Genomic DNA, 16,619 nt, shown 5'->3' with positions numbered 1-16,619 from the left:
GGCCCTTTGGCCCACAATGCTGGGCCGAACATGTACTTACTTTAGATATTACCTAGGGTTACCCATAGCCATCTATTTTTCTAAGCTCCATATACCTATTCAGGAGTCTCTTAAAAGACCCTATCATTATCCGCCTCCACCGCCATCACTGGCAGCCCATTCCACGCACTCACCACCTTCCGCCAAAAATCTTACCCCTGACATCTCCTCTGTATCTACTTCCAAGCACCTTAAAACTGTGCCCTCTCCTGTTAGCCATTTCAGCCCTGGGAAAAAGCCTCTGACTATCCATACGATCAATGCCTCTCATCATCTTATGCACCTCTATCAGGTCAACTCCCATCCTCTGTTGCTCCAAGGATAAAAGGCCAAGTTCACTCAACCTATTCTCATAAGGCATGTTACCCAATGCAAGCAACGGCCTCTCTATAGTTTCCACATCCTTCCTGTAGTGAGGTGACCAGGACTGAGCACAGTACTCCAAGTGGGGTCAGACCAGGGTCCTCTATAGTGGCAACATTACCTCTTGGCTCTTGAACTCAGTCCCATGATTGATGAAGACCAATACACCGTGTGCCTTCTTAACCACAGAGTCAACCTGCGCAGCAGCTTTGAATGCCCTATGGACTCGGACCCCAAGAACCCTCTGATCTTCCACACTGCCAAGAGTCTTACCATTATAGTATATAGTATTAATATACTATATTCTGCCATCATATTTGACCTACCAAAATGAACCACTTTGCACTTGGTTGAACTCCATATGCCCCTTCTCAGCCCAGTTTTGCATCCTATCAATGTCCCTCTGTAACCTCTGACTGCCCTCCACACTATCCACAACACCCCCAAACGTTTGTGTCACCAGCAAAATTACTAACCCATCCCTCCACTTCCTCATCCAGGTCATGTATAAAAATCACGAAGAGAAAGGGTCCCAGAACAGATCCCTGAGGCAAACCACTGGTCACCGACCTCCATGCAGAATATGACCCGTCTACAACCACCATGCAGAATACGACCATTCTACAACCAAGTTCTGGAGTGGCCTAGTTCTTTTCTATCTTTTTCAATCTTCTTATTAATTTCAACATCATAAACATTACAGAAAATAGATACAGGCAATCGGGATTACATTATTGATAATTAGTTTATACAAGTATAAACTCAATTGATACATAATTAATGAGCCTCCCAAAATCTCACAAAGTACAAATATAATATAGGAAAAATATAAAGTGAAAGTACAAAAATATCATGCAAAAAGAAAAAAATATATTTATATACCCCAAAAGAAAAAAAAACCTAAACCAACTAGAAGAAAACTAAAGAAAAAGAATGGGCTATTATGATACCTCAGATAAAACCATTAGCGTCATTAACTCTGCTCCTCTCCCCGTATATTGAAGTAACAAAATAGAATTGGAAAGGGGCACATTACATCATGTGAAAGTATTGAATAAATGATCTCCAAATCTCTTCAGATGATGTTGTTCCATCGTTGGTAAACCAAAGATTGCAGTAATAGGATGAGGTTGTAGATCAATATTAGATTATGAGGACACGCAGTCCTCTTTTATTGTCATTTAGTAATACATGCATTAAGAAATGATACAATATTTCCTCCAGTGTGATATCACAAAACACAGGACAGACCAAGACTGAAAAAACTAACAAAACCACATAATTATAACATATAGTTACAACAGTGCAACAATACCATAACTTGATGAAGAAGTCCATGAGCACAGTAAAAGTTCAAAGTCTCTCAAATGTCCCACATCTCACGCAGACAGGAGAAGGAAGAAAAACTCTCCCTGCCATGCTGACCACAGTCCGTCTCTGAGTCATCCGAAAACTTCGAGCCTCCGATCAGTTCTCCGACACCAAGTACCGAGCACCATCTCTATCCGAACGATTTGACCTCAACCTTGGTCGCCAACAGCAGGCAAAGCCGGGGATTTTGAGGCCTACTCTCCGAAAGATTCCTGACCACGCAGTAATGACAGCAGCGAACGAGCGTTTCAGAAATTTCTCCAGATGTTCCTCTGTGCTTTCACGTCCATTCTCCATCAAATCAGAATTGTCCACAGCCCCAATTTAACAGATACGATATCATTTTTCACCAGAGGGCTGTGTACGCACAGGTGCGCTGCTCTCTCTCCTCCTGCCTTTTCAATATTCGAAACAGTTGAAATAATATCAAAGATGTCATCCCAATATTTCTTCAGCAAAGGGCAAGACCAAAACATATGACTTAATGAAGCTGTCTCAGAGTGACATCTATCACATACAGGGTTTAAATGAGTAGTAACAAGCTAATTTATCCTTGGACGTATCAGCCCTGTGTACTACTTTAAACTGTATCAATGCATGTTTAGCACATATAGAGGAAGATTTAAATAATTGAAAAATTTTTTGCCATTTCTCTGTAGGTAAAGTAAGCTTAAGTTTCCTTTCCCAGTTGGTTTTAATTGTATTTGATACACCTGGATTTATTTTCATAATCATATTATAAATAACTGCTATTGAACCTTTCTGAAAAGGATTTAAATCTAGAATTTTTTCCATTACATCCACTGAATATGAAATCAGAAAGGTAATAAGAACAGTATTTAAAAAGTTTCTAATCTGTAAATATCTAAAGAAATGAGATCTAGGTAAATTATATTTATTAGATAATTGTTCAAAAGACATGAAACAATTATCCAAAAATAAATCAGAAAATCGCATTATACCCTTTGTTTTCCAGACTAGATAAGCTTGATCCAAAAAAGAGGGTTGAAAAAGAAAATTGGTTAGAATAGGGCTTACTAAAATAAATAGATTCAATTCAAAAATTTTTGAAACTGAAACCATATTCCAAGAGTATATTTAACTATTGGGTTATCCATTTGCTTATCCAATTTAGAAAAATCAAAGGGGAGCAGGGTCCCTAAAATAGAGCCCAATGAAAACCCTGAAACAGATTTACATTCAAGATTAACCCATTGTGGACTTGAAACTATGTCCAAATTCCATGTCCAGAATTTTAAATAACGAATATTAATTGCCCAGTAATAAAATCTAAAGTTCAGCAATGCTAAACCACCCTCCTTCTTGGGCTTCTGTATCTTTTACCTAGTCTAGGATTTTTATTGTGCTGTATGTATGAAGAAATCTTTGAATCAACATTATCAAAAAAGGATTTCGGGATAAAAATTGGCAATGCTTGAAATAAATATAGAAACTTAGGTAAAATAATCATCTTGACAGCTTTGATCCGAGCAATTAAAGACAAAAACATTGGTGACCATTTAATCTGATCAAATAAAGGTAAAAAATTAGCCTTTAATAAATCATTCTGCTTCTCAGTAATTTTTACTCCTAAGTAAGTAAAGTAATCAGTAACTAATCTAAATGGTAAGCATTTATAATTTGGAACCTGCATATTTAATGGAAAAAGTTCACTCTTATTAAGATTCATTTTGTAGCCAGAAAATTTACTAAACTTAGCCAACAAAGATAAAATTGCAGGAATGGATTTCTCTAGGTCAGAAATATATAATAATAAATTATCTGTGTATAATGATAATTTATGCATCTCATTCCCAAATAATACCAAAAATATTTGGTGAATCTCGGATAGCAATTGCTAAAGGTTCTAAAGCGATGTCAAATAATAAAGGACTTAGAGGACAACCCTGTCTAGTACCATGAAATAATCGAGAAAAGGGACTCTTTGATTATTAGTAAAAACCAAAGCTAAAGGAGTATGCTATATCAGTTTAATCCAGGATATAAATATCGGACTGAAATTAAACTTCTCAAGCGTACTAAATAAATATGGCCATTCAACTCTGTCAAAAGCTTTCTCAGCACCTGATGAAATGGCACATTCTGGAGTTAAGTGAAGGAGTATAAACAATATTCATTAATCTCCTAATATTGAAAGATGAATAACGATTTTTAATAAATCCAGTTTGATCTGCAGATATAATTTGAGGTAATACCTTTTCTAACCTAGATGCTAATATTTTAGAAAAAAAACTTAGAATCTACATTCAACAAGGATATCGGTCTATATGATGCATATTCAGTAGGATCCTTTTTTTTAAAAATTAGGGAAATAGAGGCTCCATAAAATGCTTGTGGTAGTTTACCTATACTAATTGCATCTTTAAAAACTCTGCACAATGGAGGGGAAAGAATGGAAGAGAAAGACTTAAAAAATTCTACTGTATAGCCATCTGGACCAGGTGATTTGCCAGAATTCATTGAAGAAATAGCACCCTTTATTTCTTCATCCATAAAGTGTGTTTCTAACTTTAAACGTTCTTCTGGCGTCAATTTCGGAAAGTTCAATTTCCTTAAAAAGTCATACATCTCATTGGGATCATGAGGGAATTCTGACTGATATAAAGATGTATAAAATTCTTGAAGAAATTTATTTATCTCATCATGATCAACCGTCAAAGTATCATCAAGTTTATGAATCCTAATAATGTGACATTTAACCGAAGCTGTTTTTAATTTACCAGAATTATCACTGTGTATATAAAACTCACTTCTTGTTTTCATTAGTTGGTTTTCAATTGACGATGTTAAGAGTATGCTCCATTTGAAGTTCAACTGTCTGTTTGTAAAGCACCTCATTAGGAGCAATGGCGTATTTTTTATCAATGTCTTTGATCTTATCCAGCAACACAAGTATTTTATTCTTAATACGTTATTTTGGGAAATAATATGACCACAGATATATGCTTTAAACGTGTCCCATATAACCCCACTGGAAATTTCATCTGTAGTATTAGTTAAAAAAAAAGAAGTCAATCTGGTCTTTAATGAATTTTACAAAATCCGAATCTTGAAGCAGATTAGAATTAAAACGCAATTGTCCAGTATTAGAAGATATGTCCATTTTCTTGATAGAGAGATTCAATGGTGCGTGATCAGAAATGGCAATGATGTCATAGTTACAATCAATCACGGATGGAATTAAACGAGAGTCTATAAAAAAAAGTCAATCCTAGAATAACTATGATGTACATGTGAGAAAAATGAAAATTCTTTATCCTTAGGATGTAGAAATTTCCAGATCTCTGAGATTCTCAAATCAATCAGAAACGAGTTTATAAGAATAGCCGACTTGTTCGGTAAAGCCTGAGTAGATATAAATTTATCCACCGAGGGATTTAAACAACAATTAAAATCACCACCCATTATCAACATATAATCATTTAAATTAGGAAAGGAGGTAAATAATTGCTTAAAAATTCAGGGTAATCCACATTTGGGGCATAAACATTAACCATAACAACTTTTCTATTAAAAAGTAAACCAGTAATTAACAAGAATCTACCATTCAGGTCAGAGAAAGTATCCTGATGCACAAATGCGATTGAGGAATCTATCAAAATTGAAACTCCTTTGACTTTAGCTTTGGAGTTTGAGTGATACTGTTATTCCTTCCAAAACTTAAAAAAGTGCTGACTATCCTCTTTTCTCACATGAGTTTCTTGTGCAAAAAAAATATGAGCATTCATTCTTTGGAATACTTTAAAAATCATTTTCTTTTAATTGGATGCTCTAATCCATTTGTATTCCAAGAAATAAAATTAATCCTCTGAGCCATATTTACCAAGAATCAACTTTATGGTATGTAAAGAGTTAATCAGAGTGTAAACTCATGAAATCAGAAGAGGAACCAGCATTTAGAAAGGAAACGGAAGTTACGACACTGCAGACATTTTTGTAGTTCTAAATTAGCCCAATTGAAAAACAAACTAATAGTAAAGGTCCCCCTACCCACCACCCAAAAAAACCCAGAAATAAGCTAAGAAAAGGCCAGAAAGCTAACTGACACTAAATCTACCCCCATTTCTCCAGAAGACAGCTCACAAAATATATGTTGCTAAGACCACCTAAAATCCAAAACAGAAGAAAAACTACACTACAACAATGAAAAAGACAAAAAATTAACAGATACAATAAAATAAAATACCTTTGTGTTATAGTTTCTGAAATAATATTAAAAAAGAGACACCCAATACATATTATTAAATATTGAATATTTGTAAGGAAGAATAGTTAAATTAAAAAAAGGGTCATCAGGAAAAAGAAAAGTATTATGGGAAGAGGAACCCAAAAAGATGGCACAGTAAAAAAAAACAAAAGGTGTTGTGGGAAGAAGACGACAAAACGCCATCGTGGTTATGCGAAGGAAAAAAATAACAGATTCAACATTATATCATAGGTTAATTTGGTTCGTTTAGGATCAGGTTTCTTTTTCCTGTTGCCATCGGCATCTTTTACAGATTTAGGGTCTCGAGGTTTAGGTCTCGTACTTGTTTCTTAACTCATATCTTCAAAATTCAGAATCCAAACTTACAAAAAAAGAAAAAAGAAACAAAACAAAAATTCTATTGTATGAATCTTTTAGTCGTTTAGTGTAGATAAAAGTAGATTAAATAGAGGTGCTCATGGATATAAAATGAAACGGTAATGGAGCAAAACTAAGAAGCAACCTAACTCCATGATCAGCTCCTGGAGAATCTTAAATGAGTGGTCTAGTTCTGTCCTTAATCTTTCCGAATATCCACTTTTGATCACCTCTGTAGTCTATGCCCATATAGTCTATACCAAAAACATTTAAACATCTACCTGCATGGGGACCCTAGTCCTCCACACCCCTACCATCCATGTACCTATCCAAACTTCTCATAAACATTCAAGGGGAGGAGAAGATGGCGGCGCGACGCAGCTTGCAGTGGCCACTCTGGTGAATGATATCAGTTATTTGTCAAGTAGGGTGCCGTGCACAACCCTGATTTGATGGAGACAGACGTGAGGGCACAGAGGAACATCTGGTGAAACTTCTGAAATGCCTGTTTTACTGCCGCTGCTATTGTGTGACCCAGAATCTCCAGAGGGGAAGGCCCCGAGTTTTCGGCTTTGCTTGTTGTTCAGCGGCCGGGGTGGGGTCGAAGCGCTCGGCAGAGGATGGTGCTCGGTGCTCGGTGTCGGAGGGCTGGTCAGAGACTCAAAGGTTTCAGATGGACTCAGGGTCGGCTGCGGTCGGGTGCTTCCAATGCATCAGCAAGTTTGTGGCGCTTGGAGGTTCATGGCAGGGAGAGTTTCTCCCTTCTACCGTCTGCGTGAGATGATGCGGCTATCAGGACTTGAGAATTTTTTTTACCATGTCCATGGTCTGCTCTTTATCAAATTAGAGTATTGCTTTGCACTGTTGTAACTGTATGTTATAATTATGTGGTTTTGTCAGTTTTAGTCTTGGTTTGTGTGTTTCTGTGATATCTTTCTGGAGGAACATCGTATCATTTTTCAATGCATGCATTTCTAAATGTCAATGAACGAGGACTGAGTGTACTCATAATCTAAAATTGAGCTCACATGCACCCCTTGTTCTGGCAGCTCATTCCACACACTCATCACCCTCCATGTGAAGATGCTTCCCCCATGTTCCCTTTAAACTTTTCACCTTTCACCCTTAACCCATCACCTCTGGTTGTAGTCCCACCCAATCTCAGTGGGACAAGCCTGCTTACATTTACCCTATCTCTACCCCTCATAATTTTGCATATAAGATGATGAGAGGCATTGATCGTGTGGATAGCCAGAGACTTTTCCCCAGGTTAAAATGTCTAGCACAAAGAGGCATAGTCTTAAGGTGCTTGGAAGTAGGTACAAGGGGGATGTCAGGGGTAAGTTTTTCACACATAGAGTGGAGGGTGCGTGGAATGCACTGCCAGTGAAGGCGAATACAATAGAGTCTTTTAAGGGATGCTTAGATAGTACACAGAGCTCAGAAAAATAGAGGACTATGCAGTAAAGAAATTCCAGGCAGATTCGAGAGTAGGTTACATGGTGGGCATAACACCGCAGGCTGAAGAGCCTGTAATGAGCTGTAGATTTCTGTGATCTATGTTCTATGTTCTCTCTCAAATCTCTTCTCAATCTTCTATGTTCCAAGAACCTATTCAATCTTTCCTTATAACTCAAGTTCTCCAGTCCCTCCATCATCCTTGTAAACTTTCTCCGTACACTTTCAATCTGATTTAAATCCTTCCTTAAGCAGGTGACCAAAACTACACAGGATACTCCAAATTAGGATTCACCAATGTCATTTTCAACTTCAACATAACATTCCATCTCTTAATATTTTCTACTTAATCTAAGTATTTAATACTTTGATTTATGAAGGCCAATGTGCCAAAATATTTCCTTATGGCCCAATCAACCTGTGATGCCACTTTCAATGAATGACAGATCCATATTGTGAGATACCTTTGTTCTACCCCACTCCTCAGTGGGCTACCGTTCACTGTAAAAGACCTACCCTGGGAGGTCCTACCAAAGTGTAATACCAGCCACTTCTCTGCATTACATTCCATCTGCTCTTTTTCAGCTGATGTAGATCCCACTACAAGCCATGATAGCCTTCCTCACTGTCAACTACAACCCCAATCTTGGTGCCAATTGCAAGTTTGTTGATCCAGTTAACCAGATTACTATCCAGATCATTTATATGGATGGCATACAAAGAACCCAGCACCAATCCCTGCGGCACACCACTAGTCACAGGCCTCCAGCCTGAGAGATAACCTGCTACTACCACACATTGGCTTCTCCCACAAAGCCAATGTCTAATCCAATTTACTACCTTATCTTGAATGCCAAATGACTGAACCTTTTTGACCACCTTCCCATGTGGGACTTGTCAAGGGCCTTGCGAAAGTCCACGTAGGCAACATCCACTGCCTTGCCTTCAACCACTTTCGCAGTAACTTCCTTGAAAAACTCTGTAAGATTGGTTAGACGTGACTCACCGGGCTCGCAGCCATGCTGACTATCCATAATCAGTCCTTGTTTTTACAAATACTTACATATCCAGTCCCCTAGAATACCTTCCAATAACTTTCCCACAACTGACATCAGACTCACTGGCCTATAATTTCCTGGTGTATGTTTACAGCGGAACAACATTGCCTATCCTCCCATCCTCTGGTATCTCTCCTGTTGCTAAGTATGTTTGCAGGTGGATACTTTCCTGGTGTCATGGATTCTTGATTACCTGACTGGCAGACCACAGTATGTGTGCTTGCAACACTGTGTGTCCGACAGAGTGATCAGCAGCACTGGGGCTCCACAGAGGACTGTCTTGTCTCCCTCTCTCTTCACCATTTACACCTCGGACTTCAACTACTGCACTTCTGTCATCTTCAGAAGTTTTCTGATGACTCTGCCATAGTTGGATGCATCAGCAAGGGAGATAAGGCTGAGTACAGGGCTACGGTAGGGAACTTTGTCACATGGTGTGAGCAGAATTATCTGCAGCTTAATGTGAAAAAGACGAAGGAGATGGTGGTAGACCTGAGGAGAGCTAAGGTACCGGTGACCCCTGTTTCCATCCAGGGGGTCAGTGTGGACATGGTGGAGGATTACAAATACCTGGGGATACGAACTGACAATAAACTGGACTGGTCAAAGAACACTGAGGCTGTCTACAAGAAGGGTCAGAGCCGTCTCTATTTCCTGAGGAGACTGAGGTCCTTTAACATCTGCCGGACGATGCTGAGGGTGTTCTACGAGTCTGTGGTGGCCAGTGCTATCATGTTTGCTGTTGTGTGCTGGGGCAGCAGGCTGAGGGTAGCAGACACCAACAGAATCAACAAACTCATACGTAAGGCCAGTGATGTTGTGGGGATGGAACTGGACTCTCTGACGGTGGTGTCTGAAAAGAGGATGCTGTCCAAGTTGCATGCCATCTTGGACAATGTCTACCATCAACTACATAATGTACTGGGTGGGCACAGGAGTACATTCAGCCAGAGACTCATCCCACCGAGATGCAACACAGAGCGTCATAGGAAGTCATTCCTGCCTGTGGCCATCAAACTTTACAACTCCTCCCTTGGAGGGTCAGATACCCTGAGCCAATAGGCTGGTCCTGGACTTATTTCCTGGCATAGTTTACATATTACTATTTAACTATTTATGGTTCTATTACTATTTATTATTTATGGTGCAACTGTAACGAAAACCAATTTCCCCCGGGATCAATAAAGTATGACTATGACCATGACTATGACTATAAATACCTCTGCGAGGGCACTGGCAATTTCTCCACTTGCCTCCTGTCAAGCCCAAGCGAACACTTGGTCAGCGTTTGTGAAGAGGCTTCAGTGTAGAGTCTGTAGTGGAGGCTGCTAGGAACACTTCAAGCCACATTGGAGCTGCATTCACCACTACCAAGAAATTTTTGCTCATGACTGATCTGGCAAAAGCCACATGAATCCACTGCTCAGGCAATGCAGGCCATTCCCAAGGGTGGCGGTGTGCAGCTCTTGGCATCTTCTGGACATAGAATCATAGAATCATAGAGCGCTACAGCACAAAAACAGGCCCTTCAGCCCATCCTGTCTATACTGAACCGTTTAAACTGCCTTCTCCCTTCAACCTGCACCCAGTCCACAGTCATCCATCTCTCCCATCCATGTACCAATCCAATCTCTCTTAAACGTTGAAGTTGAAATGGCATCCACCACTTAATCATGTTGGCATCCTGTACCGTCCCTGGTGATCCACATCCCAGAGTTTGGGGTGAGGTGTCTGTTGGGGTACTGAACGCTCGAACTATCATCTTCCAATCACTTACAGGTTCTGGAATGGTTCCGCTGACCGGAAGGAATTTGATGCCACTGTTTCAGACAGCAGACAGACGGACAGACGGACAGAGAGGACAGGGAACTACTGACCTGTCTGGTCGACACTGGAAGTTGACACAATGGGGGAATCTGTGATAATGAATGTGATATCAGGATATTTAGAAAATATTTCCATGACTGGACAAAGATACTATGTTTTGTAACTTCAAAACATTAGATGAATTCTAAGAAACTCATGGGAGTCAGAAAATACGGCTGTAACATCATATTTACTTTAAGTGATGCACGCACGTATCACGTGGTAGCGTAAATGACATATAATCTGTAATTAATTAAAGGAACAAGAATGCTTAATCAAACTATATATATCTATACAAACAGAAGATTATTCAAATATGACTGAAATATTAAATACACAACACTCCTCCCTGCTTAGCTATGAACTTAGCTCAAAAGAGAAGGCATTTTATCTGTATTCACAATATATTTATACAGTAATAGAACTACTATGAGGGGTGATTGGTAAGGGAGAAGGAGATGAGTTATACAGCTCTCGTTACTTGCACATACAGTTCAACTCTTTGAGTGATTATGCAGAAAGTTTGAAATTAATAACTCATCAGGGGTGATTGATAAGTTCGTGGCCTAAGGTAGAAGGAGATGAGTTATCAACTTCAAACTTTCTGCATAATCACTCAGGAGTTGAACTGCATTTGCATGTAACGAGATCTGTCTAACTCATCTCCTTCTACCTTAGGCCACGAACTTATCAATCGCCCCTGCTGTGGGTGCTTTCTGGATGTCCAAGGTCCGTATGCTCCACGACCGCTGGTCTAAGTGTGTAAATGTAGAAGGTGATGATGTTGAAAAATAAATGTGCCACGTTTTCTAAAATTGACTCCTTCTGCCTTCGGCCACGAAATTATCAATCACCCCTTGTATATATTTTATACTTCATTGTTGCCAAACAATTGATTCTAGAACATACAATCATCACAGCCATATTTGATTCTGCGCTTCCCGCTCCCTGGAATACAAATACTAAATATTAAAAATAGGAAAAATTAGTAAATATTAAAAATTTAAATTATAAATCACTAAGAGAAAATAGAAAAATGGAAAGTAAGGTAGTGCAAACAAAAAACCGAGAGGCAGGTCCGGATACTTGGAGGGTACAGCCCAGATCCGGGTCAGGATCCGTTCAGCAGTCTTATCACAGTTGGAAAGAAGCTGTTCCCAAATCTGGCCATGTGAGTCTTCAAGCTCCTGAACCTTCTCCCGGAGGGAAGAGGGACGAAAATTGTGTTGGCTGGGTGGGTCATGTCCTTGATTATCCTGGCAGCACTGCTCCGACAGCGTGCGGTGTAAAGTGAGTTCAAGGTCGGAAGATTGGTTTGTGTGATGTGCTGAGCTGTGTTCACAATCTTCTGCAGCTTCTTTCGGTCTTGGACAGGACAACTTCCATACCAGGTTGTGATGCACCCTAGAAGAATGCTTTCAACGGTGCATCTATAAAAATTAGTGAGGGTTTTAGGCAACAGGCCAAATTTCATTAGTTTTCTCAGGAAGTAAGGGCACTGGTGGGCCTTCTTGGCAGTGGACTCTGCTTGGTTGGACCAAGTCAGGTCATTTGTGATATTGACCCTGAGGAACTTAAAGCTTTTGATCTGTTCCACTTGCCCACCACCAATGAAAATATGCAGACATTAGCAGAGTAAACTTTAAATTCTCTTATTCGGATTTAAAGATTTACTTGCTGTGGAGGATTCGTTATTCTTGTGGGATAATGTTTTTCTTGACGGGGGGGTCACTCTGCTTAACAGGTGAGACTTGTGGCTGTGAAACAATCTCGGGTTCTTGGGCTCTGTGTGTGCTCGTTGTAGGAGTGGACTCTGGGACTGCAGGGAGTGGTTCTGATAGCGGTAGCCAACTTTCTTCTCTAACTATTGACTCTGCTCTCCTCAATTGATCAATATGTCATCTCCAGATGATATCAGACTCAATTTCCATTGTGTTAGGAGAGTGGTCCAGTTCTGTCCTTAGTCTTTCCGAGTATCCACTTTTGATCACCTCTGTAGTCCCGCGCCAGGACTGCTTGTCCAGGAGAGAAACACCGGAGCTTCCTGTTTCAGGAAACTTCAATTTGTCTTAGCTGTTTGTCCTGCATCCTCCTCCTGAGATGAGTTTGAGGTGATCCAAGTGTGAATGCTTGGACCGATCCAGGAACAGTATGGCTGGTAAGTTGCTGGTTGTGCAGTGTTGTACATTATGATATCCGAGCAGGAAATTAGCCAGCTTCAGGTTCAGGGTTAGTGTAGAGCGTTCTGCTGACATTGCTCACAGGGCATTCTTTATACGCTGCACAAACCTTTCTGTCATGCCATTTGTAGCCAGATGGTATGATGGAGATGCAACATGTCTTATTCCATTCATTTTTAACAATAACTGAAACTGTTCGACCACAAACTGTGTCCATTGTTGATGACTAAGCGTTCTGGAATACCAGTCATAGAGTCACAGTGTCATGGAGAAGTACAGCACAGAAACAGGCCATTCAGCCCATCTAGTCTATGCCAAAAACATTTAAACTTCTACCTGTACTGGGATCTGGTTCTCCACACCCCTACCATCCATGGACCTATCCAAACTTCTCATAAACATTCAAATTCTACTCACATGCAACACATGCTGGCAGCTCATTCCACACACTCATTACCCTCCATGTGAAGAGGTTTCCCTTAACGTTCCCCTTAAACATTTCACCTTTCACCCTTAACCCATTGTCATGGTCCGGTCCATCACATCCGTATTCCGGTTCACAGTTCAGGGTCCGGTCCATCGAGCTTTGCTCCAGGTTTTCCTTTCTACCCTGTTTCTGTCCTTGTTGAGTTAATTGCGGCAGCTGACGCTAATTGGGGCTGGCTGCATAAATATTTCCAGAGACCAGGGCTTGGCTGCTGGATTGTTCTTGTCCTTACTCCTTGTATCCTTTCCTCTGCCTTCTGTTTCCTCGCCTGAAGCCCTGCCTTGTCTTGCCGGTAACTCTCGCCTTGCCTGAAGTTCTCGCCTCGCCTTGCATTACCTGAAGCCTTGCCTTGTCTTGCTGGTATCTCTCGCCTTGTCTCGCCTGCAGTCTTGTCCTGCAGCCACCCTGTACCTAGCTCCCTTCCTGCCCCTTGCCTCCGTTGGGTAAGCCAGGCCGTATTGCCGTTACCTGCAGTTGGTTCTGTCCCTTCCCGTCCCATGCCTCTGTCGGGTGGTGGACCGCGCCCTGCCCCGGAGGAGCCTGCCTCCAGCCCCGCCTCAAGCCTGAAGACTCCAGCCTCGTCCTTGCCTGGTTCTGGGGTCCGAGCCAGAGACAAGTCCCAGATACTGGGTCCTTGTCCAGTCTCTGGCACAGAGTCCAAGCCCGGGCTCCTAGCTCTCTTGTCCAGTCCTGTTCCAGGTTCCAGGTTTTGCAGTCCATGTCCTTGCCATCGCCCTGTATCCTAGTCCTGTCCCTAGTACTTCAGTGTCTGTGTCTTGCACTTGGGTCCGTTCCCAGCCACCCCATCCTATGACACCCATCACCTCTGGTTGTAGTACCACCCAACCTCAGTGGGACAAGCCTGCTTGCATTTACCCTATCTCTACCCCTCATAATTTTGTATATAAGATGATGAGAGTCTTCGTTCGTGTGGACAGGCAGAGACCTTTCCCCAAGGTTGAAATGGCTAGCACAAGGAGGCATAGTCTTAAGGTGCTTGGAAGTAGGTACAAAGGGGATGTCAGAGGTAAGTTTTTCACAGAGTGGAATACACTGCAGTGAAGGTGGTAGAGGTGGATACAATAGAGCTTTTTGAGAGATTCTTAGATTGGTACATGGAGCTTAGAGAAATATAGGGCAATGCGGTCAGGAAATTCAAGTCAGTTTCTAGAGTAGGTTGCATGGCGGGCACAACATTGTGGGCCGAAGGGCCTGTAATGTGCTGTAGATTTCTGTGTTCTATGTTCTAGGTTCTCCCTCAAATCTCTTCTCAATCTTCTATGTTCTAAGAACCTATTCAATCTTTCCTTATAACTCAGGTACTACAGATCCATCAACATCCTTGTAAATCTTCTCTGCACTCTTTCATACTTACTAAATTCTTTCCTATAGGTAGGTGACCAAAACTGTAAATAATACTCCAAATTAGGCCTCACCACTGTCTTATACAATTTCAACATAACATCCCATATCCTGCACTCAATACTTTGATTTATGAAGGTCAATGTGCCAAAAGTTGTGATGCCGCTTTCAATGAATTATGGGGCTTTGTTCCACCACACTCCTCAGTGGGCTGCAATAGTCCTTTAAGAGGTTCTTAGATAGGTACATAGAGCTTAAAAAATAGATATGATCTACCATGCAGAAAGGTATGCCAACTATCTGTAATCAGTCCTTGTCTATCCAAGTACTTACATAACCAGTCCCTCAGAATACCTTCCAATAACTTTCCCACATCTGATGTCAGATTCACTGGCCTATAATTTCCTGGTATATGTTCAGTGCCTTTCTTAAACAGTGGAACAACACTGGCTATCCTCCTGTCCTCTGGTACCTCTCCTGTCACTAACCATGTTTCAAATATCTCTGCTAGGGCACCGGCAATTTCTGCACTTGCCTCCTGTCGAGCCCAAGCAAACACTTTGTCAGTCTTTGTGAAGAGGCTTCTCAATAGACCAACAGTGTAGAGTCTGCAGTGGAGGCTATCAGGAACACTTCAAGTCACATTGTAGCTGCATTCACCACTACCAAGGAATTTGTGCCCATGAATGATCTGGCAAAAGCCACATGAATCCACTGTTAGGGCAATGCAGGCCATTCCCAAGGATGCTGGTGCGCAGCTCTTGGCATCTTCTGGATATGTTGGCATCCTGTACAGTCCATGGTTACTTGCTCAATCTGCTGATGTATCCTAGACCACCAGACAAAGATTCAAGCCAATGCTTTCATTTTCACCACACCTAGATGACTGGCATGTATCTCCTCCAACACTTTAGCTCTCAGCTTTGATAGTACAACAGCTCTCAATCCTCAATGGTAACCTCTGCTCTACAGTACCCGGCCAGGGAGTGTCAGAGAGCAGGATAGATCGAGACTGAAGGTCCTCTACTCTGTCCTGTCACTCACTCCTGGGACAGGGTAACCACCCTCCTCTCTGAATCCCAACTTCTTCCTCTGACACTCACCAGATGTGTGCAGTTTGCAGATCTCCCACAACCGAATCTCCGCTGTGTCCGTACTGACGGGATTCCTGGCTTCACACTTGTACACAACGTCCATGCTCTCTGGTGTGTGATGAATCTCCAACGTCTCTCCATGTCCCCAGAGGTTATGGAGGCTGTCGTTCACCACAGTTTCATCGCCCCTCCACCATCTGAAGCTGGTGCTGTCACCTGACATCACCGAGCAGGTCAGGGTGAAGTTACAGACTCCAGTATTATTCTGAACTGTGATGTTTGTTCCTGACACCGGCTCTGCGATGGAGAGATGAAAAATGAGTAAAGGAGATCTTCGTGGACCCCTTGAGGATCAAAGTAAACTCTAAACTGATCCCCGCTCATTTCAACCCACCAGTTTAACCTTCTCTTCACCCTTCAGTTCCTGCTGGAGAAAATTCCCACGTGTGTCCTGCTCATATACTGCTTTTGACACTTTACGACTGACTCAAACAAGAAGTTAAATATAAATAATCTCGAAGTTAACCTTAAATGAATTCTGACTGCCAAACCCCTTTGCACCTCCAATATCTGAATTCTCTCCCCAAGTACAACCTGTACTCTGGTAAAATTACTAAATCATTGTGTAATGCTGAAAAAGAGTGAATTCACAGTTTTAACTGTCCCTCCACCTAGCTTGGTTTTGGCTACAAACTTGGTGACAACGCCATCTTTTAAATACCATTGTATTTCAGGGAACACAAGGAGAAACTTCTT

The 16,619-nt window shown here is 41.3% G+C and overlaps 1 protein-coding gene across 2 annotated transcripts in view; it reads right to left on the bottom strand.

Moving 5' to 3' along the window:
- LOC134355869 (T-lymphocyte surface antigen Ly-9-like) overlaps positions 1–16,619 on the bottom strand; it is a 74,968-nt gene that overhangs the window by 9,309 nt on the left and 49,040 nt on the right. The window contains exons 3-4 of one of the 2 annotated variants that reach the window (XM_063066374.1): positions 15,873–16,160; positions 10,752–10,790 (exon numbers count right to left, since the gene is read on the bottom strand). In XM_063066374.1, coding sequence (XP_062922444.1) covers positions 10,752–10,790; positions 15,873–16,160 — 327 coding nt within the window. The remainder of the gene's footprint in view (positions 1–10,751; positions 10,791–15,872; positions 16,161–16,619) is intronic. The other variant, XM_063066375.1, reaches the window with a different exon arrangement.

Source organism: Mobula hypostoma, chromosome 13 (genome assembly GCF_963921235.1).
Source record: "Mobula hypostoma chromosome 13, sMobHyp1.1, whole genome shotgun sequence".
Taxonomy (NCBI): domain Eukaryota; kingdom Metazoa; phylum Chordata; class Chondrichthyes; order Myliobatiformes; family Myliobatidae; genus Mobula; species Mobula hypostoma.
Note: the sequence above shows the minus strand (reverse complement) of the source record. Positions and strands in the feature narration are given on the sequence as shown.